General features: G+C 40.2%; 1 protein-coding gene across 2 annotated transcripts in view; it reads right to left on the reverse strand.

Moving 5' to 3' along the window:
* LOC141963363 (glypican-5-like) overlaps positions 1 to 22,042 on the reverse strand; it is a 388,391-nt gene that overhangs the window by 148,518 nt on the left and 217,831 nt on the right. For both annotated transcript variants that reach the window (XM_074912617.1, XM_074912616.1), the window contains one exon: positions 3,807 to 3,927. In XM_074912617.1, the coding sequence (XP_074768718.1) occupies positions 3,807 to 3,927 (121 nt within the window). The remainder of the gene's footprint in view (positions 1 to 3,806; positions 3,928 to 22,042) is intronic.

The raw sequence follows: 22,042 nt of genomic DNA on the forward strand, positions 1-22,042 counted from the left end.
TTAGGATATTGCACTGTCTTCTTGAATTACAGCCATGCCCTAAGCATTCATCTCTGACAACAACAAAACACACTGATTCTCAAAATCTGTCAAGATTAGATTTAGGTTGACAAAAGACAAATAAGTTAAACTTGTATAATACTTATTATATTATAATCCTTTGAGAATGCCCATGCAACTCTGATTGTGAAGTTATAGTCACAGCTTTTTCACTTTTCCCTAACATTCTCATTGCTTTTCAATGCAATTGATCCTTTAGGATTTTTAACTTGGCCTCAGAACTGCTTGTGTTTGAACTGTGAAAAACATTTTGCTGAAGAAAAACATTAAAACATATTTAAGTATGATTATGTGGCAAGAAGTAGTACTCAAAAAAGGTGCAATGGGGGATTTTATGTTTATTATCAGTTGCAGTTCACATCTGCTCTAGTCACAAAAAAAGAGGGAGGAAAAGATGTTATTTCTGACTGCTAGTTTTTAAAAATCGACCTGGGACTTCACTTGATCTATTTTTGCACTACTAAAAGTAAAAGTTACTGTAAATTGTAACTCAGTAATTCTATTGATATGTGAATGAGCAGCTACAATAAACCCTTCAAATACCTTATCTGGCAGGGATGCAAATAACAGTAATTGTTGAATAACATTCTCTAAATTTCACTTTACTTCTGGCTTTGCAAAGTGGTTATGAAATATCCTGCTCTTTGCATAATCATTTTTTAAAAAAACAATAACTATGTGGTGAGGATTTAAATCCCAGATGAAAAAAACGAGGAACTGCTATAATCTTCAACAAAGTGGCATTTCAGCCTAAACGACAGGCAGAAATGGCAGACGACTTGCATACAAATTATTTGTAATGTGCTGGAGTTGGGATGCACCAACTAGAACAATATTATATTGACAAGAGTTTTGTTCATGTCCATGGGATTTAGGATCAATGAAGTTATGAATCTCTTCACACTTGTGGATAAGTCATAATAAGGAGCTAACAAAGAAATGGCTGCTGTACACCAAACTGTCAGTTTGGGATTTAAATGGAAGAATGGTTTGCTACTTCTGCATGGCCAGTGCCAAGCCCCTCTCGCTCACAGCCTGGTGCTGCATTGGCACCCCAGTTGCCAGAGGCCGGCGCTACCTCAGCCCCAGTGCCCCCGCTCCGCCGCGGGGCTGCGTCCGCAGCTCGGGACCGCCAGCACGGGGAGCGGGCTGCAGCGGGGCTGGCACAGTGGGGAGGAAGAGCTGGGGTCCAGCAGTGGGAGACAGCAGGTGGAAGAGGATCTCTTGAAGACAGCAGCGATTAGATTTGCTTCAGAAACAGTTAAGAACTGCTGAGCTAATGTACATATTTTAGAAAAATGAATCCTGTTGATTTGAACGTAGTTATAGTTTACAGAACTCCACAACCTTATCAAATTGATCTAGCAGCAGATTATTCTGATTTTCAAAAACACACATCTTTGAAAAGAGAATGACAGAGAGAGAGAGAGAGAGAGAGAGGGAGGGGGGAGGAGAAAGCCAACAGGTCCAGGCTCTCGAAGGGATAGATGCAGCATGGTTGAAGTTTGTTTTGTTGACATTAATGTTATTTCTTTAAAAAATCTCAGCACATCTTTCTCTTACACAAGAATATGCTTTTTTTTTTTTCAGGGTAGTTTAGCAATATTACCTAAGTGGTAGAAGATTATTGGGGCCTAGACACATCAAATCACCTATGATGCACATTCTGTACATTGCTTTGGTCTCTGCTCTCCAGGCTTTGTGCTTCTCTAGGATTGCTTCTGCACATACAATTTGAAACTATTGCTTAAAAACACTTAAGAAGATACAAAGATCACGCTTTATCACGGTAAATTCCACCTTACATATTGCCTCAAAAAAAAAATGATGAAAAAATCAATTTGCTTGTAAAATGAGTAACGGGATTCTGTATAACTCTTCCTTTATACAGTCTACGCTCACTATTGATGACACTTTAAACTCCTGATTTAATCGGCTCTTCAGTGTCAATTTTTATTTGTATATTAATATCACAACTGGAATGAAAATTCAAGAAGCAGAAAACAGCTACACATGTTTGATGTTGTATGTGAAAGCCTTAGATATTTAGCAACTTCTTTGATGTTTTGATCTCTGAAGAAATCTTACTAAAATTATGATCAAAGGAATTTATATTATTCCAAGTACTTAAGAATGAACCATCTTAGGGCAATAATCAGTATTCTGTTTAATCCTTCACCCTTGGAATCCATTATTGCTAAGCACCTCAATCTGATGGGAGTTACATTTACTTAAGGATGATATTCTCCTAAAACAGAATTAGAAGTAACAGAAAGCAACATTTCCAACTTACAAAAAACCCTAGGAATTGGATTTTATTCTTCTGACTAAAAAGTGTTTTTTGAAGCTGTTTTTCAAATGTACATAACCTAAGAAAATTGGTATGCAGCTCCTGATGAGACCGTTCAGATTTTTATTTTTCTACAGCAGACAAAGAAACAGAATTTCCAATACACAGCTACTTTTAATTTAATCTAACTATTTCCTATTGTCAGTGTTTATAGAAGACTATTACACAGATGGATATATCTAATATTTATAAAGTAAATTAACACTCTACTTTAAACATGCAAAGGCAGATAAATAATGAATTATCCTTTTCATCACTCTGACCACATAATGTCTATTTCACTGTAATATTAAGTGCTGCATCAGGCTGGTTGTTGTAATCCCCCATGGCAAGTTAAAATCAAAGTGTGATATAAAGAATCCCTAAACTGCAGCCTACAAAACTGAAGAAGAACGTTAGACCTAAAGAAGATTTAACAAAAACACTAATTACTGGTTAGATTATGGATTTACCACCGGTGGCTGATGAGAGGTAAAGGAGGGTCGTACTTTTGCAGGAGCAAATAAGAGATCAAACTGTGACACCTGGTCACGGCCACAGTCTTACTAACCCCCCACATCCTGACTAAGCAAATCCACCTCCCATTTTACTTGTACACATTATTTTTTTTTTCCTGCACACCCCATCCACAAAGGTGGACTTTAATCTTACAGCGGTTTTCTACTATTTATATCCTCATGCTCCATCACTCTTTAATGGGGAAAGATTACAAGTAGACTAATGTGCAAATACATCTGACTCTGAACACACTGTTGTAAGCATTCTTCCAAACTGACATGAAAACATGCCTACTTTAAATGAAAATCAATCTCTGTTAAATCTGTTTCCAGCTCATTTGGGCTGGCACTACTTTAAGAGCTCACAAAGAGCTGTGATGAAGCAGTAGTATCAGAGAATCGTGCATTCAGCTTTGAAAGACAGCAGATGCATCAGGACTGCAAATGCATCTGAGGGAACCCGAATAGATGATAGAGGCAGACACAGGTTAACCGTGCCTCTGACAAACTCATTGGCAGGTTATCTCTCCTTTTGGGCCTCCTAAAGGCACCCACCACACAGCCTGACTCTAGTCACAAGCTTCATGTGAACTGTGGGGCTCAGGAGTTCCTCCATGTTCCTGGGACTGTGGTTTGTAGGACAATTAATCAACAACTATGGTACAACGGCCATGAATTAGAGCAACTTCCAGCGAAATAATTTTGCCTTATTAGAGTTCATAAACCAGATGGCACAAGAGCATCTTCAGTTGCCTTTAGCACCAGACCCACTCCATGGCTATTTCAGGCCTGTGATCTCGGGAAATGTAACATGAGAAGCAGTACCACCTAGTTAGTTTAGCTTCAGTTTTGCTATCAAACCCAGTGATAAAATGCTTTTATTTCTAAAAAGTACTTACTTGATTAAAGTGCTGAAGTTTATCAATTAAATTACTGATGAGTGGGTCCAATCCTTTGACTTTTAGTTCTGGATTATTAATTTGTGCCTTCAATCCATTGGCAACAACTCTGCTCGTGTAACTGAAAAAAGAGGAAAAACAGAAAACATCAGTGACTGGAACCATATCCATCGAAATCAAAAATCATATTAAAGAGGACTTACAAAAAGCAAATATCTTGTAAATGGAGTAGAAATTTGTAATAAATATTTATGTTTTAAAATACACCAAACCAGAATAAAAATTGCAGTTTCTTGCAGTATCATTCATCACTTCAAACTATTCAAGACATGAACCAACAACAATTTCATAAACCACACAGAGGTTCCTTTCATTCATATTTTAATATTTGAACTTTTATAACTGACAATCTCAAGTTCTTCCATGCAGCAGTCAAAGCTGATAGCTTCCAAAAAATCATTTTTTCATAATTACAGAAACCAAGGGAATTTAAGACAGAAACGAAACATATCAGATTGAAGTAAAATCCAATGAAACTGCAGTCTAATTTTGAAAAGATTCTTCATCGAAGTGTGAGATTAGACTTCTCCTGCTAGACTAGCATTTTATCACCAAACTGTCTAGAGACACCACAAAGCAGCAGCTGCTTTCTACCTGTGCTCCTCACCATGCTTATCTGCATTACGAACTCGCTAGCCAGGGTCCACGTACAGGAATTCTCTCTAACTAAGTCTTGCTTTATTTGAGGAATAGCAGCGGTTCTCACACTGCAATGACTTGTCTCTTATCAACAATCTTCTCTCACTGAATGTTGACTGCCAGTCTTTTCTGGAATACACCACAGTGTATTCTCAAAACTTAACTGGCTTGGGGCTCCACCTATGTACTCTCACATGGAAAATTCCAGGATTGTGCACTTTTGGAGTCCACTTCTGAACATGTCTCTACCACAGTTAAGGAGGTGAATTCATCAGCACATGTATGCTGAATCCAGTGTTCCTGGAAATTGGCTCCAGCGTTGATCTGCTCATGCACGATTTAAGTTCAACCCATTCACAATGCTGAAAATCCCAGAGAGTTACAGAGCAACCTTTTTTGGCGAGTCATGCTTTTGAGGGTTGTACGTAACCCCTCCCAGCAGTTCAGCACTCATTTGTCACAAAGTGGATCACAGACATTTGCATGGACGGATGTTTGTTATGAACTGGACAACAGACTGTTCCCAAACCAAACTCTCCTAGACTCACACACAAGGCTGGGAGGATCTCATTAAGATGCCATGCTGGCATCTTTATAGGTCAGGTAGTCATCACCTGTGCTTCTTTGGACTGAAATGTCAAGAGAAACATCCTGCTGTATCTGTTACTTTGATCATACCTACATACTTCGATATCCCAGATGTTCTCCTGTCACTGAATTTTTCACCCATTTGCGCTGAAGCTGAGCACAGCATTTCAAAGTAGAAAAAAGTGCCAAAATTCTATCGTAGAAAGACAACAGAATGTCTCTCCAAATATACTTGTCCTATCCATTTAATTTAGGATGAACAACAAATTTTATGCAAAGTATGCTGGCAAAGCAGGCTGCAGTACACTGCTGTAAAAGGTGTGGCTTAAAAAGAGAAAGAACTGAGAATGGTCTGCCTTTTCAGTAAACTCAATAAATTTCACTTCTCAGGACAAAGAAAAAAAAGAAAAACAAATGGTTTAGAACAAAGAATTGGAAAAAAACCCTCATGTTTTTCACTAATAGCCAGATAGTATTTAGAAGACAAGCATTAAGAAAAACCATTTTCAGTGAGTTTGTATTTTTTTGTTGATTGAACCTTTTAAAGGTAATGTTCTGATTTCTCTTTATGTGTAACTCATACAAGTATAAGCTAATCTGGAAGTATAAACTTTCACGATGCAATGGCATGTGAAGAATGATGGTCAGGTTCTGATCTTACAAGCAGACTCAGACAGCTGAACTGATGTCCTCAGGAAGAACCCAGCTAAAGTATTATTTTGAAGTCAAGACTGGTATAGATCATACCAAACCACATCAATTCATTTGGACAATACTGGAACACTGCTGCATGTTACCTGCCTTTAGCTTTAGCTTTGTTCACAAATCATACTATTTGCTGAATGCTCAACACGGCTCACGATGTGAAAACACATGGTTATCCACTGTAGGCGTACAGGGACACTTGACACAGATTTTTGAGATCATCTAGTTGCAATACAGGAGAAATGTAATTTAATGGGTCAGCTCATGGCCTCCACCAGTCTGTTCAGTGATTCGCTGTGTGCATTGCTTTGTCTGATCAGAAACTCATCAACAGCATCAAAATGCAAGGGTTTTCCTTTTTATTGCTCTTGATTGCTCTCCATTCAACCCCTGGTTAGAGCTATCAGAATTTCTCTAGAGGCTTATGTCATTATAATCCACGATAAAGAAGGCAAAATTGCTTCCTCTCTGGGTTGGTTGGGGATTTTTGGCAAATGATATTGTTTTCTTTTTCCTGTGAATCACAAGCCTCCATTAAATGCTTCTAAGTGGTATTACAAACCTACAGCACTGCATGGAGTTTGCACAAACATGACCAATTCAGGGACATCAGCAGAAGCATTAATGCCAGAGTCCTCAAAGGGACCCAAATGTGGAAAGTCAATCTCAGTCAACTCATATATATTGCTGTTGCTAAATACATACTCTCTTTTACATACATCGTTATCAGGAAAATAGGACCATTTGGTATGAATGAGTGCACACTGCACTGAGACAAAGGGGATACTCATATCCTTAAAGATCCATCCGCATTCAAGGATGCACTCTTTAAAGGTCTAGAGATATGCATAAATTACGCACAGATATTTCTGCTGTCCAGATTGCTTGTAATTAGATACATAATGTGGATTACCTGAATTTCAGAGGTCAGAGAAAGTACGCATGAGTTGTGTGAATCCTGCATCATTTCCTTATTTTCTCGGTGTAGCATAGCTTCAGTGTGGCAGTCACTAACAACTGTAACTGGTAACGTGAGGCTCGAGCCCAGAAGAGTTGGCCCAGCTGTGGTCTGGGATGTGACCTGCACAACTGGAAATGCCCAGAAAACCAACTACAGATCTTTGGCAGTGCCGAAATAGATGTGATCAGCCAAATGAACAGTGTAAAAAGCTGATATAAAGAGAGACAAAGGATTTTCTTGCAGAGCACAACAAAACCAGCTCTTGGGTTTCCCCATAATAACCCATAAGCTCTGCTTGTCCTGTGTGTTCTTACTGAAAGATCACTTTAACAAACCCAAGCCCAGAAACACTCGGATGAACTAAGAAGTGGTGAGTTCAGAGAAGGTGGGCTACCCTGCTCAAGGAGAAGGAGATGGGGCACAGAACTGAAGGAGAATTGCACAGACAGCTAGAAGGGAGAAATTCCTCCAGTCCATCATACTAAAGGACCAAAGACTGTACTAGAAAAAGACATTATGTCCATCTGACTCAAACTACTACCCTGTAAACTGTGAGTCCTTCTACTAGCTCTGTATCATGCTAAAATACTTTGAAATAAACATTATACATTTCCTGAAAGATAATCTGATTACTTCACTTCTTTGCACTATCTAAAACATTTTTTTTGTTGACATCAGATCCTGAATTACTGGAAATCTACATTAAGTAAGATCAGAAATTGGCTTGCTTTATTTAATAACCTGCAATTTAACTGAAATATTGTAGTACAGAATTGTTAACTCTGGTTACAGCTCTAGTACTTTATTCATACTAAATCCAGAAATGTCAGCAGGAATGGCCAGGAGAGTTGTATTAAAATATTGTCACTGGAGCCCAAGGAACAGCACATGCAGACAGAATTTTCATCCAGACCTCAAGCCACACCCCAATGATTCCACTGATTATTTGGGCAAAGAAATGATACCTTAAAAAACCACCCCCCAAACCCTTGTTTTACAGTATTTCAGAAGAACAGTATCAGTTATTTTAGATTTCAGCTAACACAGCTCATCACAGGATTAAAAAAAAAAAGGTAAAAAGTTAAATGCTGCTTACACGTGGGGTTGCATTTCAACTGAAGGCACGCACATTTGTTTTCTATATAAATATATAGATTAAGATATTTAAGTCTAAACACTTATTTCAAAATAAAGCCAGGTGCTATTCTGAAATATGTTCTTTTCAACTCCTAATATGAAAGGGGACCAAGCTACAGGATTCTCTCAAAGACAAATATGCCTTTTTAGATAGTTCAATACTTTAAAATTAACATATAAAATAGAAATAACTTAGAATTCCAGGCAAATGACTGCAGAAGCTGCATCAAACTAGCAATGATATTTAGTCACAAAAGCCCAGGAAACAGGGTGCTGTTTTCACATCCCTTCCTTCCCTCCTCCCTGCTGGAGTTCATACTGGTCAGGATACAAGTGTCAGATAAAGCTCTTGTAGGCAGCTTTTCCAAGTATTATTGATCAAGCTCCAGCTAGGAGACTACTTCCATTATTCCGTATTCCTGGGGGTGCTATTACCCTGAGCTGTGGCACTAGCAGCCACTAAGGACCCCAGTGCTTTGATCTGGTGGCTAATGGCCTGTCCTTTTCCTGAATGTAGTCAGCTCCAGTACAGGTACTCACCAGAGGGATTATGGAGCAAAACACCACACTGCACTTCATACGCTGTGTAACATGCACTGAACATTTCAGAATTAACTACATCGGAAATTCAGGAGACCCAGAACATGAACTTCATATGAATGCAACTCTCTTAATTTTAGTTCTCTTTTCTCCACTTGAGTATTTGGCCCAACATAGCTGCATAACAGGCATCAAAATTCTTATTTAATTTGGGAGAAACGGGACACCTAACATCACAAGGCAAATCTGAGTCTCATATTAAGTTCAGAGGAATCCACGAACTGCCACAAACATCCCTCTGGGACAGAAATTGCTTTTGATCAAATAATTTGTCATATAACCTTGAGAGTTGCCATATACATAAAATAAGAATAAAATGCACTGGCTGCTAAATTAAAGATTTATTTGTGGAAATGTTTCTAATTTGGTAACCACATTCTTACAAAATATAATTACACACTACACATCATCAGGGAAACAATCCTGAACCAGAAATATATTTTAATAATTTCAAAATAATTTTTGGCAGTACTGGTTGAATAATTCCACTATGATCAACAGGGACTAAAACAGCAACACCTTTTTGAGACATACCAGCAAGCTTAAACTCTTTGTGCCTGAGACTTTACTGGTTCTAAAAGTCACATTTAACCATTTATTTCTTGGCATTATAAAAATGTGACTCTCCTGTCACATTTTTTTGGTGCAAATATGTAAACTATTCTGAAAGAAAAACAACACTTCTCCCCCCGGCAAAAAAATACATTAAAAAACTGCAGACAGGACGACCTAAAAAAATATGTTTTCTCAGCCTTATTAATTAAAAATCAAGTTGTCCAGCAGCCTGCTAAAGCCACAGAAGTTTTAAAAAAGCCACTAATTTTTTAAACAACAAAATCATAAAATCATCAAGACAATGCCAGACTTTATAATGATCATTTCACAGCCCGCTCTGCGTTTTTCATCTTTGTGCATAACCCTGTAAGCAGGAAACAATCCTAGAGATACACATTTCTTGTAAAACCACCCAGAAGTAGACAGCACTATGCAAATAATAACTGCAATGAATGAAAGTTACGTCTTTTTAGGACCATATGTTTGAAAGTCAGACATTGACCACAGGCTCTCATTTGCTGAAAAGATTCTGAATTAGCCTGTTTACTTCAGCAATATACTCCCCACACTGTCAGAGCAGACACCACCCACCACCACTAAATGACTCAGAGGTTAAAGGGTTAGAGGGGGAGAAGGAAGGGAAGAGCTTTGAGTGTGTCATTTAGTAAGAAGCAATGAGAAATACGGATAAGCTATTTAACTGGCCTTGAGATCCACTGAAACAATTAATTCAGTTACATTAGGCATGGTTCACCAGATGGTGTGTTTTGTCTTGTATTTATTCATAATTTGACCCTTGGGCTGGAATGGTTTGCCTGAAATTCAATTATGTGAATCCACTGCTGATCTACACCAGCCTGTTGTGTCTCCAAATTAATAATTTTTGGACATTTCCACTGTAGTTTTTAGTTGCAGCCCTTGGCGCATGTGACACTAACCTACAGAGCTCTGATTTTCTCCCAACTCAAGGAACACAGAAGTGTGCACCAACCAGTAAGAGCAGTGACAAAACACCTGTATGGCTGCATAATAATAATTCAACTTTGATCTGATTAACCCTTCTGCCCACTTCTTTGCAAAACGGAAAGAACAAGCAGAATATATGGTAAATGTACATCCCTTGCCTGGTTATCATAGTTGCTTGTCACTCAGTAAGTAACTTCAAGGAAGCAAAGCAAATACCATTTTCTTCAAGTGTTGATGATTAAACATAATTTTCCAGGAGGAAGAGTCAGCCAGTGCAGGATTCTCCTTTGACTCAGTGGTCCTTAAGCTGCCCCACATGACGAGGCCAGTGGTGAGTGAGTATCCTTCTGATCCCTGTCATTAAAACTGACCAACAGAGAGACTGTGCTTCATCTCCAAGCAGCTCCCACAACAGCACCAGAGAAATGTCTTGCATCGTAATTTTTATCATTTCAGTAGCAGCTTTGCAAACCTGGAATACAGTCATTGAGCATCTTGGCTCAGAGGTCACAAAGAAAGGAATGATCCATCTATTTAGTTGTCTAGGAACTAAATGCTCTTTCACTAAGCTGCCACAATAGTTTATTTTTTAGGAAAAGAATAAAAGAAATACATCTTGATAAATTTACTGCCAGATAATCAGCAACCCTGACGGAAAAAACTGCCAAAGTTTGCAGATTTTGGTTTTGTCTTATAATTCAGTTTATTTTCATCTATACAACTTCAGTATTCAATGTGTAAGTGCTTTGTAGAACTAAATCCTGCACGACTTCATGACTGTAACATTTATTCAGTTGGCCTGATCCATTAGGTCATTCTGCAATTAGCTCCATTAACTTAAATGGATATATTCCTTATTTATAGGAACAGTTTCAGTCAGGCCTCCACTCATAGCAGAACTGCAGTAAGAGCAGCTGAATTCCACCAAGCAGCTAACAAAGGTGTCCTCTTTGTATCATCCTGCAAATGACACTGTGCAAGGGCACATGTTGGGGAATTTTGAAAGCTCCAGATGTTTTCAAGCCCTTGCATTCAGGACTTCAGGCTTTTGTGTGACTGTTCAAAGTCACATCTTACAGCTTCTTGGGTAACCTGAAAACCAGTGGGACATTTTGCTTGTTTTTAAGGGAAAAAACATGTAATTTATGCCAGTGTACAGAAGAAGCAATTCTACTGAAGTCAGTGGAGTCACACTAGGGTAAAATCTGGACACATCACATGAAAATCAGACCCTTTGTGCAGAAAGAAAGAAAATTTCATGTGTTCTAAATGATCAGCTGAGAAAAACTGGAGCAATATTCTCTAAGAGAGAGATTTATCTGATTAAAAATTTGAATGTAAAGAGTTCATTTTGAAATGATTAAATAATCACCAACAAAGTACCAGAAAGCTCAAGCCTAGCACATAATGAGTTCAGCTGCCCTGAAGATTTTGTGAAGCAGAACTGACACGATGTGAATACCATCTCTGCTGGAGCTATTCTAATGGACTTCAGTGGAAGTTTCACAAATAATCTTGTTTATTGGTAATTATGGGAAATGATGAGACAAATACAATGTGCTAATGGGATAATTAAAAAAAATAAATCACAAAGTCAAATAGCATTTATAATGGTGTTTCTCCACTTCTGCAGGGCTAAGAAAGACCTCCTGTGGTCTAGATTATAACAACAATTTTAAGACTGAAGGTACAAAAACAATTTAACAGAAGGCTTCAAGTGACTGGATGATGCCCTCCCTTGAACACACGGACAATCAAACTGACAAGCAACTCAACAAAGGAGCGTACATGTAAGAGATCTTGCCATCAAGAAAAGATGTGTTCATCAGTTTTTCCAGCATCATGCTGAAAATGTACTGACTCAAGCTTCACAGAACACCTGTAAAATGCTTGAAAAATGTTGCAAAAATGTTTTTACAGCTTGTAGGTGAAACAGCCTACATTCTTCTCCTAGTTATATGAAAAGTTAATACTACCTTCAAGGCACACTGAAAGCACAAAAGAAATTTGTAGAAGTTAATTGGACAGTATTTATTATGTTGAAGGAAGGAAAGTACTTGCCTAGAATAATATCGGATAGGAAAGGTCTTTAGTTTCAAGTGGAATAAACTCCACAGGACAAGGAAATGATACCTCTATACCCATCACAGTGAATATAATGAGCAATGAAAACGATACAAACCCAAACGTGGATAACCTAACCAGGAACTGGCAGCATAAAGACCATTCCCCATTAAATGAATTTGAGAAACAAAACAGAAAATAGAGCAATAAACAAACAGTATATACTTATCAAAGTAACATCTGTGGCCATTCCTAGGGGAAAAGTAAAGCTAATCTGAAGTGCCTTTTTTCTCAGTAATTCCTAGAGCCGGGGAGAGCATTCTTCAAGAACAAACAGAAGAGAGCAAGAGCTAATTCCTGATGGAGAATCTGATTCTGCACCTCTCAGAGATGGGCAGCTTGCACCCTGTTCTGGGGGCTGTGGAAAAGAAATGGAAACATATGACTGCCTAACTTTTTAACCTGCAGATGAAAGACACTAGTGGAAAACAGGACTGACTCAGCAGAAAAGAAAATACAGATGCAAGAGAGGAGAGCAATTGACCTTTTAGAAAAAAAAAAAAAATCAGATTATCAATAAACTCCGTAGCAGTGGACAGAGAATGAGTATCAAGCAAGGGCTCAGAATATTTGGTTGATAGGACTTTTGGCAGGCCAAGGTGGCAAGGATCCAATTCCCTTTCTGAAAACCCTACTTGTTGATACTTAAAAATTAGGCTTGACAGATGACCATGGGTATACAAAAGGATATTCTATGATCCCAGCACAGAAATTTTTATGAAGCAAAATGGGGAATGTTCTAATTTGCACAGTATCAGACACGTGTCACAGGGAGAAGATCTTGCCTATGGCTCATTAAAAGAAAAGCAAAACAAAACATAACAAAAATACATTAATGCTAAGAAGTCAAAATTCCATCTTTCCTCGCAAGTCAGTTTCTCCAAATACACTTAGATACGCATGGGAGATTAACGAACAGCTGACAATAATGAATACATGAACTGCAGCTCTGTATGAACTCAACTCGGGGTCTGAACTCTGCCCTCAAACAGTCTTGGCTTAAGCCCTCTGGGTTCAGCACTCCCTTCCATTCTCACTGCAGCTTACAGCTCCTACCGAGGCAGCCCTGGGTGCCTACTGCATGTGTCTGTCACTTCCACAATCAAAACTACTGTTGAGCCTGAGTGTCGCATGGCTGTTGTTGAGTACCACTCATCCTGCAGCAATTTCAAGTTTCTTGTCTCTATTTTTAATGCTTTCCACAACTGTGATCCCCATGCTTATCTCCACGTTCCTTCATCTACCCTGCTGATTATGCCAGCATGAAACTAGTTTTGCTTACTTCATTCTAAACCTTTTTCTTCTCTCACAAGCCAGCCTGAAGCACCTTCTCAGGCTACTCTTCAAGGTAAGTCACTACCTACCTTCCCTCCTCCCTCAATGCCTACATGTACTGCAATGTTGACAAAGTCATCAACTACTGCCAAAACTGGTGCTCTGTAATGGAACGATGCATTTTGCTGGTACTTACCTGACACAAGGGAATAGATCAGATACAGCATTCCATCCCACCTCATGCAAAGGAGGATTTTTGTAGTCCAGGCCCATTCACTCGTCCAGGCTCAAGTATAAGGCAGCTGAGATTTGAACTTTCTGAACCCCTGTCACTTCCCCTGGCTATTCTGGCTCCTTAGGGACGTCTCTGACCATTACATATTCTAAACATGCACACACATTCAATTTTGTTCCCTTATACAGTTTTTCCAATATATTTGTGCAGAGCTATTTGAGGCAATTCTTACCTGCTCCAGTGCCTTCACTTCTGCTCAACTCTTAATATCTTACAGCAGGTGTTTGGTCCTTTAGCCACAGATGGAAGTGTTATTGACCCCTTCTGGGCTGCAGGAGTGCGAAGTGCACAGTCCCAATCTATTCCTATTTCCAGATTAAAAACTTTATCGGTAAAATGGTGATGCTAAATTTTATGTAAGTAAAAAGTAAATAGGAGGCCTTAATACTGTATAGAAATAGATCAGACACTAAGACTTCCAAATCTCCTGACTCACAAGTTCTTAAAACTCCTTCCCTTTTGCTTAATCTTTTCCAGGAGAAAGACAGCTGAATTCATCATTCCAAAGCACCAAAGTTTATTCCTTACAGAGGAAGCAGGATTTTATTGAAGAAGCTATGAGCTACCCGTTCAGCTCACCAGCAGATTTATAGATTTCATCCAATTCCTTGCTTTTGCAACTGCCTAACTGGCATAGATCAGGACAATCAACATTTATTGTTCCCCTAATGTGAAACACCAACAGCCAAAATGCACTCAGCATATCCTGCTGCCACTGGCCGATAGCTATGGGCACTGGATCAGGCTTAGCTTAATTACCAATATCATGTATCCACCCTTACTGCTAGAATTTTTCCCAGATACATCAAAGCCTCTGCCATACTAGTACTACTGGGATATGTTTTGAACATGGACTTTTTCAATGCCAGCTTCATGCTTTGGAAACAGTTTAGGCAGGTAGCAGTTTTAATTTGTTGCTAGCTTTTATCTAACAAAATGTTTGATGCAGTAGTTCAGTATCTAGCAAAAATCTTTTTTTTTACCACTCTTGAAAACACTGCAGGAAACGTTTGTATTAGTAACGAACAAGTGTAGTCTAGTTATGGACATGAAAATATCTTAGTACTTGTCCAAGAGAAGTGTTTACCTAGGTCAAGGCTGAAGAGCCCAAGAGTAATGTTGTAAACTGAGCGGCCTCAATTCATGTTTTTGTCATTAAATACAAAGCATTGTTTTCCTTGAGTGTTTGGTACTTCTCACAAAAACAACTGCACTAGAAGAGAGGTCAAATGTAGAAAGGTTTTCCTGTCATCACAGATTTGAAAAAGAGAATATTTATACAAAAATCAATTTACTTGACCTATACTGTTCAATTCTTCTGCTAATACTGTTGAAGATTTATGTCTGGTTGAAACTGTTCCCTTCCACAATTTAGCTTCTCTCCCAGTTGATTTTGCAGTAAGGTCACAATCCCGAGTTCATGATTTTATACTTTGTTGCCACAGACACAAACAGCAACACAAATTGAACACAAGTTCACTGCAGGATTAACTACATCAAGGACCAAATTGTTAGTGGAAAACACATTTAAACACCAATACATATGCCAAAAAATATTGTGCAAAAGAAAATCTAAGAAAAAAAATGAGGACAGGGAATCCTTTCTCCACTGCTGTAAGTGTCCTCATCCTGAAAATTCAAGTGTCACAGAGGCTTCTGTCCTGAAGAAACCCAGTTTCTTCACCCAGTCATGTGAAGCACGATCTTATTTTTGACAGTTACTTCTAAACTGGATGATAGGAAGTGGGAAGAGTAACCACTTCTGACATACTTGCAAGTTAGTGGCATGTTTCCTCAAGAGTTTTGATTTCTGTTGCGCAGATTCCCTTCCCGTACACCCCCACAAAAGCTCTAACACCTTTGTGTTAGATACAGTAAAAATACTTGCCATAAAATCCCCAAGTAAATGAACACAAAGTAGATCATGAGACTCACTAAAAACAGGTAAACTCAAATGACCTTCCCATCATCACACATATACATGTAGTACACTCACATTCATACATGTAGTACACTCACAAACATGCATTATTTCCATTTTAGCTAGAAGATATAGAGACTGAAAGCAGAAAAATAAACAGACTGAATAATGTAACATAGAAAGAAGTAAGCATAACAGGTCATTTTGCTAAATGCAACAGAGAAAGCAACTGAAATGTATTCAAACAAGTAACTGCTGTTGTAGTGATTGCAGGGACTCTCACACAGCCTTCATCTACATAAAGCTCAAGTTGATCTGACTTTTTTTTGCATGTAAGTATCATCACAAATAATCTCTTTAGTAATAGCATGCTATCATTGCAAATACTTTCTTCAGTAATAACATGCTAGTGTCCTCAGTTTATGTTTAGGGGATGAAGTTATGGTGCCTTAAGCAGAGACTCTAAAAAGTTCCCGTTGATCATCTGGGCCTAAACAACTTAGGCTCATACTTGGTAGATGTTAATGAGGAAGGAATCAAATGCTGACCTCTCCTGCTCACCCACCCACTCTTGTTTATAATAGCAGGAATAAATAGGTGTCTCTTCCACCCCCCTGCATAAAGGAAGACTGATTCAACGGGTCTGTTGCCAATTCCATTGCTAGAATACTTGTCTCCAGGTGCAAAGGCTCGCTTGGACTTTCTTCTTAGCCCTCTTGGCACCTTGGAAGTCTCCATTATGTGCTCCCAGAATAAGGCCAAGGAGACACTTGAACACGGTCAGGACACACCCACGAGCTAGGCTGGTATGGCTAATGCAAGATGAATCCTCACTTGCCCACTGGAGGACTTAGCAAGCTGCCTTCTAATGAATGCTCCACAGAGAATGTGAATGAGCACTTCTCTGTCCAATCTAAGCACTTCTCATAGTAAGGCAGTCAGGATCTATCAAGCAGCATGTTACTTTTTCTATGGACATAAGGTGCCACACAAAGTACTTCAGAGCTTAAGTGTTACCACCCTTGGTTAAAAAAGGAGCTGATAGTTTCAAGTGGTTGCAATGGGCCAAGCAGACAGAAAGCTTTTCCCTCAAGCTCAACAGCTGCCCTGAACTGTGTATTTTTAAAGTCTTTCCTGAGATGCAGAGGGCTTTTCCACACCACACATGATAGAGATGACACCACTGAGCACGGGAAATGTGTACTTGCCCGTGCTCAGCCATAAGGAAAGGCCTACAAATACTAGGAAAAAGATGACAAGAGGGCTGACTCTGTTTTCCTGCTAAAATCAGGAAAAAAAAAGAAAAAAAAAAGTCAGGCAGTCTCTCTTTTTTTCTTTTTTTAAGATGTGTACAATATTAAAGAACACAGAGAGCCAAAGTCATTTTGAACACGAGACAAAAGGAATGAAAGAATAGCAGGCAGCTTGTTGTGGCACAACTATCAGCTACAAAGTACCACTTGTTATCTATGTGCTAAAAATATTATGATGATTAATGGCAAGGACGAAGGAAAAAACAAATAATAGACGGAAGAATAAATGATGTAACGATGTTAAAAAAAAGCAAGCATGTGACATTTCAACATTTACAATAGGATTTGAATAGGCTTCAGTTGTCTATGGCATCATTCATCTTTGAGGTATCCTGAAGAACTTTATAAAGAGGTGGGTTGGGCTGGTACTGCTGTGACTGATGGCAAATGGAACAGGCATTAGTCACTATAAACAGTGCACAAACAAATATTAGAGCTGGTTTTCAGTATGTGAAAAAACTCTGCAAGTCAGCTAACTTGGATGCTTCACTTGGATACTTAATTTCTCTTCTCAATAAGATGGCAAGGACTGCGTAAGGACACTGGTGATGGACAGTTGTTTGTTCTGAGGTCATGGGCTCCAATTCCTCAACAGCTGAGTGTTTGCAGTGCCTGCTGGTTATTCAGCAAACACTTCCTTGTGGGCAGTCACAAGCAATGTCAAACAGAGCGTTCTCACTTGGGACGTTTCAGGCAGGCTGTCAGTGGAGGTGACACCTTTTAGCAGGGAAAAAGAGAATTTCTGTCCCCTTCAGGGCACTGAGTTCCTTTAATTATGGTGCAGGCTCGAAGGGACAGGGCTGAGCAGAAGGAGGTGGTGGAGATGATAGTGGGTTGCCATGGCACCAGTGGGTCTGACCCGTGGGCAGGTGTCCTGTTCGGACACTACCTCCTGACCCCTGGGCCAGGTAGCACCAGCCCAGCCCCTCACTTCCTGCAGAGGGAGGTGGAGGAGCAGTGCCAGGAACAGTCTTTGACGATTCCTTTTCTGATCAGCTGACAGACACAGATGATGAATACCGTGACGCTGAAGGACATGCAGGAACCCAGGGGCTTTTGCAGCTTGTCTGTACCTCCTGCCATGTGCCCTGCTCTGGATCCAGCAAAAAGAAGGGACAGTCCCACACCGCTCCCTGAACAGGCGCAGACACAGGCCTCTCTCTTCCCTAACAAGTCAGAAACCAATCTTACCACTCCTGATCACATTTTGCAGCAGCACAGCAGAGGCAAGGGGGTATATATCTTTCCTTGAGCTCTTTTTCAGAACTGTAGCCGCTTTCTGGGCCTAGGATCCAAAAGGCAGGCGGCCGGGCACAGGAGCCGCGGGCTCCCAGCAGCTGGCTGGGCTCCTCACCGCCGCTGCAGCGCCCAGGGCCCGTCGGCCCACAGCGGGGCCCGTCGGCCCACAGCAGCCGGAGAGCGGATCCCCTGGGGCAGGCGGGCCCAGAGGCTGCTGCTCCCCAGGGCCATGAGCCGCAGCCGGGGGTGTGTGTGCAGCATGGCTGGGCAGCAGCAGATGGCAGGCCTGGACCAGCCTCCCCTGCCAGGCAGAGCCTCCAGCCTAACCCTGGAGACACCACGTCCTCCGTCTCCCCTTCCCACCCTGTGCTGTGCTTTTAGTTAATGAGATAAAGCTAATGTAATGGGGTCAAGTCTTAAACCCTTCCAAGCTTTTTCATAGACTGCAAGGAGCTTTGGATCACACACAGTCAATTTAAGGCAGCTGGAAAACTTACAGCAAGGACCACTACACCCACAGCCAATATTCAGATCTGAGGAATATATCACTGGAAAAAAAAATCTTGCCTGTGAAAATTACCCTGCACAAGGCCTTGATGTAACAGTGAACACAAATATACTCTGTTGGGATAGCAGCTGAAGGCTCTTACAAGTTTGTCAACATTAACTGGAAAGTTTTCCCTGGTTAAAGACTGTCTTAAAATCTGAACAAGAAATGATGTCTGAAACTGTTCTGCAGTGATTTTCAGAGGAGAAATTACTTTATGCACAACCACTGGTTCTGAAGGTTATGCTGGAAAAAGGCAAGAGGAGCAAGAGAAGGGTGAAGGGTTGACGCTCATTTCCTACCAGCGCACAGAAAACCTTTTACCAAAGCAACAGGGTAGAAAAGCTATGAACCAAGTTCTCTTGTTTCACTGACTTGAAATTAAGTGTTTCCTATCAGGAATGGGAAAATATTTTCTGTAGACATTTATTAAACACATCAATCTTCTACTATGAGATTGCATTTAAAGAACAATTAATGAGAAAAGGTTTTCAAATGAGATTAAAATTAATCAAAAAAGGTGTGCAGGGGAGTAGTTTATTGCTTGCATTTTAGATGAGTCACTCCGTTTTACCACAGCAAAAATTAACAACAACAAAAAAAATTAGAGATCAATTCAGCCAAAATTAATTTATTTCCCCTATTTTTTTGTTTTAGTGCCCAAACTAAAAAAAAATCCATTAATTCCTGAGGTGTACAAGATATTTAGATGTGTCTGCATAGTTTTACATACACTTACAAGCTCCTGTTTGGATCTTGCTTTGGCATGAGAGTAAATACCATGAAAAATTAATAGCCTTCACATAGACAGTTATGCTCAGCAATAATGATCTCTAATCTATTTCTCAAAAGCATCTCTGAAACTCTAATGACAGCTCTCCCTCTGGCAAATGGTGCAAACACAGCAAATTGCTTGGGGAAAAAAAACATTTAATCAATGTTTTATTAGTTTTTATCTTGAAGAGAGCAACATATGATCCACATGAAAAGACATAAAACTGTTAGAAATTGTTGGATTATTAGCTTAGCCTGGGCCAAATTTTTTAGGCAATCGAAGCCTATGGCTTAATGCCACTGCTCTAGAAGAGGCTAGTCTGGTACTTGTAGAAACAGAACTAGGAGTCACTTGTGAGACACAAGAGAGTGGTCACACCATCAGGATGCAGTTGTCTATCCTACTTACAAAGCATGCATCAAATGAAACTCCAAACTGAGCTAGAGCTATCAACAGAGTAGACTCTGCATTTCTTTGCCCATGTGCAACCATGTCTTTGGCCACCTCACTGCCAGAGGCTGGCTTCCAAGCTGACCCTCCTTCTCCTTCACAAAGTTGCCTGCTTTCACAGAGAGGTGGGTTCCCACACTAGTGGATGAGACTGCAGACTGGAAACCTTAGACCTTAGTTATGAAAACAATTGTGATTGGATTTGCACAAATCCACGGAAACTATTCACGGATTTAAAGCTGGGCTCACATACTGTTTGCAAGTAACTGCGATTTTTTTTGCTCACCAACTCTTTGTTAGTAAGAAGTTAGATACATAAAATCCATTAGTAAAATCATCAAGTAAAAGCTTTTGACAGAGATACTATGCTCAGAAGCCGTAAGATGATGTTACAGTGCAGGCTCATTGCTTACAGTACAGATTAATGAGGAACCAAGCAGAGTGGTCTGCACTGTGTTTCTGAGAGGTATCATTCCCACCTTTTAATATAAAAAGGACAGCCACATGTAGACAGGCTGCTCTCAGCTGCCTCCTATCAGCAGCAGTCCAGAATCTCTGCTGAATGCTCCAACCAAAAGCCCTACCAGGTACCACACACATCCCTCTGATAGCCAGTTCAGCTCTGGGCACAAGAGGTGCATGAAGAAGCAAGTTCAGGACAGTCTTGCTGAGTAGGCAGTATGAATTATGTACGCATTTTTCCATGCTGGTTTATTGCTTTATTTTGCACATGGAGGTCTTAGAAGGGAATAAGAAACCCATATCTTGTTATCCTCTTCCTCTTCTACAAGCAATGTGACTCAAGCAAAGGAGAAAAGAAGACTGAAAACAATTAGTTTAATGAAACAACTGAAAGTCACCCGCTAAGTCCTGCTTATTTCACCTGTTCCACACAAAGCTCCATAACTCATATACCCTTACAATTTGGTTATAAACTTGGGCAGAGCAGAGTGGCTGTAGCCTGTGACAAGCTTGCAATGACAGAGCTGATACCAGCCACAGCGAGAGAATCCCTCCAGCCCAGTGCAGTCTCAGCCCCACTTTGCTCTGTTTCAGGGGCCCCCAAGTTTATGGGTCTACTGGGCTTTGCAAGAGAAGGAAGTAGAAGCAGCTGCTCTTAGTAGTAGTTTTCCCCATGGGAAAGCAGCAGTGCCTGCAACACACATGGATGGCACAGCAGGGACAGCATCTCAAACACCGAGTGCTTGGTGGCTGTAAGACACAGCGAAAGGCAGCACATCAACGACAGGGTTTGAGACCTGCCTGAAAGCAGCTCCTGGAGACCACATGAACCTCTAGGTTTCTGTACCGGCTCCATGCAGGTTTGGTTTTGTTTTTTTTTAACGCAGAGAAAGTATCTTTTAGTCATAAAACCTGTCTTTACTTGCCCCACTGAAAACCTGCTCTCTGCTTCCTTCCTTCAAACTAGTCAGAATCGTGACTGTAGGCTGTCAGTACAATAGGTGTGGGTGCTGAAAGCTGATGTGTAAATAAAGCTCCAAGGTGTCCCAGGGCAGTGAAGCACACTTGTACCACCTCCTGCGCTGGGCCAGGCCATGCTGCACGGAGCCGGCACAGGCTTCACCTCCAGAGCTCCCGCAAGGAAGTGCAGAGACCACGCAGCCCTGCCAAGACTCTGTGGTAGCATGGATCCCCCCCAGCAGGAACCTGGGCTCACAATGAAGGACCTCAGGAACAGAAGTGCTATATCTTCAGTAAGAGACAGTGATTAATCACACAGCTGTATGCTTGTGGGAGTGGAAATGAAAAGCCTTTTATTGGCATCCTCATTATTTAATGATAATTAGAGCCCAGTGTACCATAAACTGCCCCCAGTTTTCATTTTTACAAATAGGAGGTAAATTCATTGCTCCTTCTACAGATGTCTTGAAATCTATTCAGTTAGCCCTCAAAATGTAAAGGAAACTGGAAATGCAATGGCATAGTTAAATCTGAATAATACAGAATTAACAAACCTTTACCCACTCTGTGCTTTGGAGCGGGGGTAGGGAAGGGAGAGCTGTTGCTTAAATTATTCTTGCAGCTTTACATGGTTAGTCTCCAGCAGCTCTAATCTGTCTCATTT

This window comes from Athene noctua, chromosome 8 (assembly GCF_965140245.1).
Source record: "Athene noctua chromosome 8, bAthNoc1.hap1.1, whole genome shotgun sequence".
In the NCBI taxonomy this organism is placed as follows: Eukaryota; Metazoa; Chordata; class Aves; order Strigiformes; family Strigidae; genus Athene; species Athene noctua.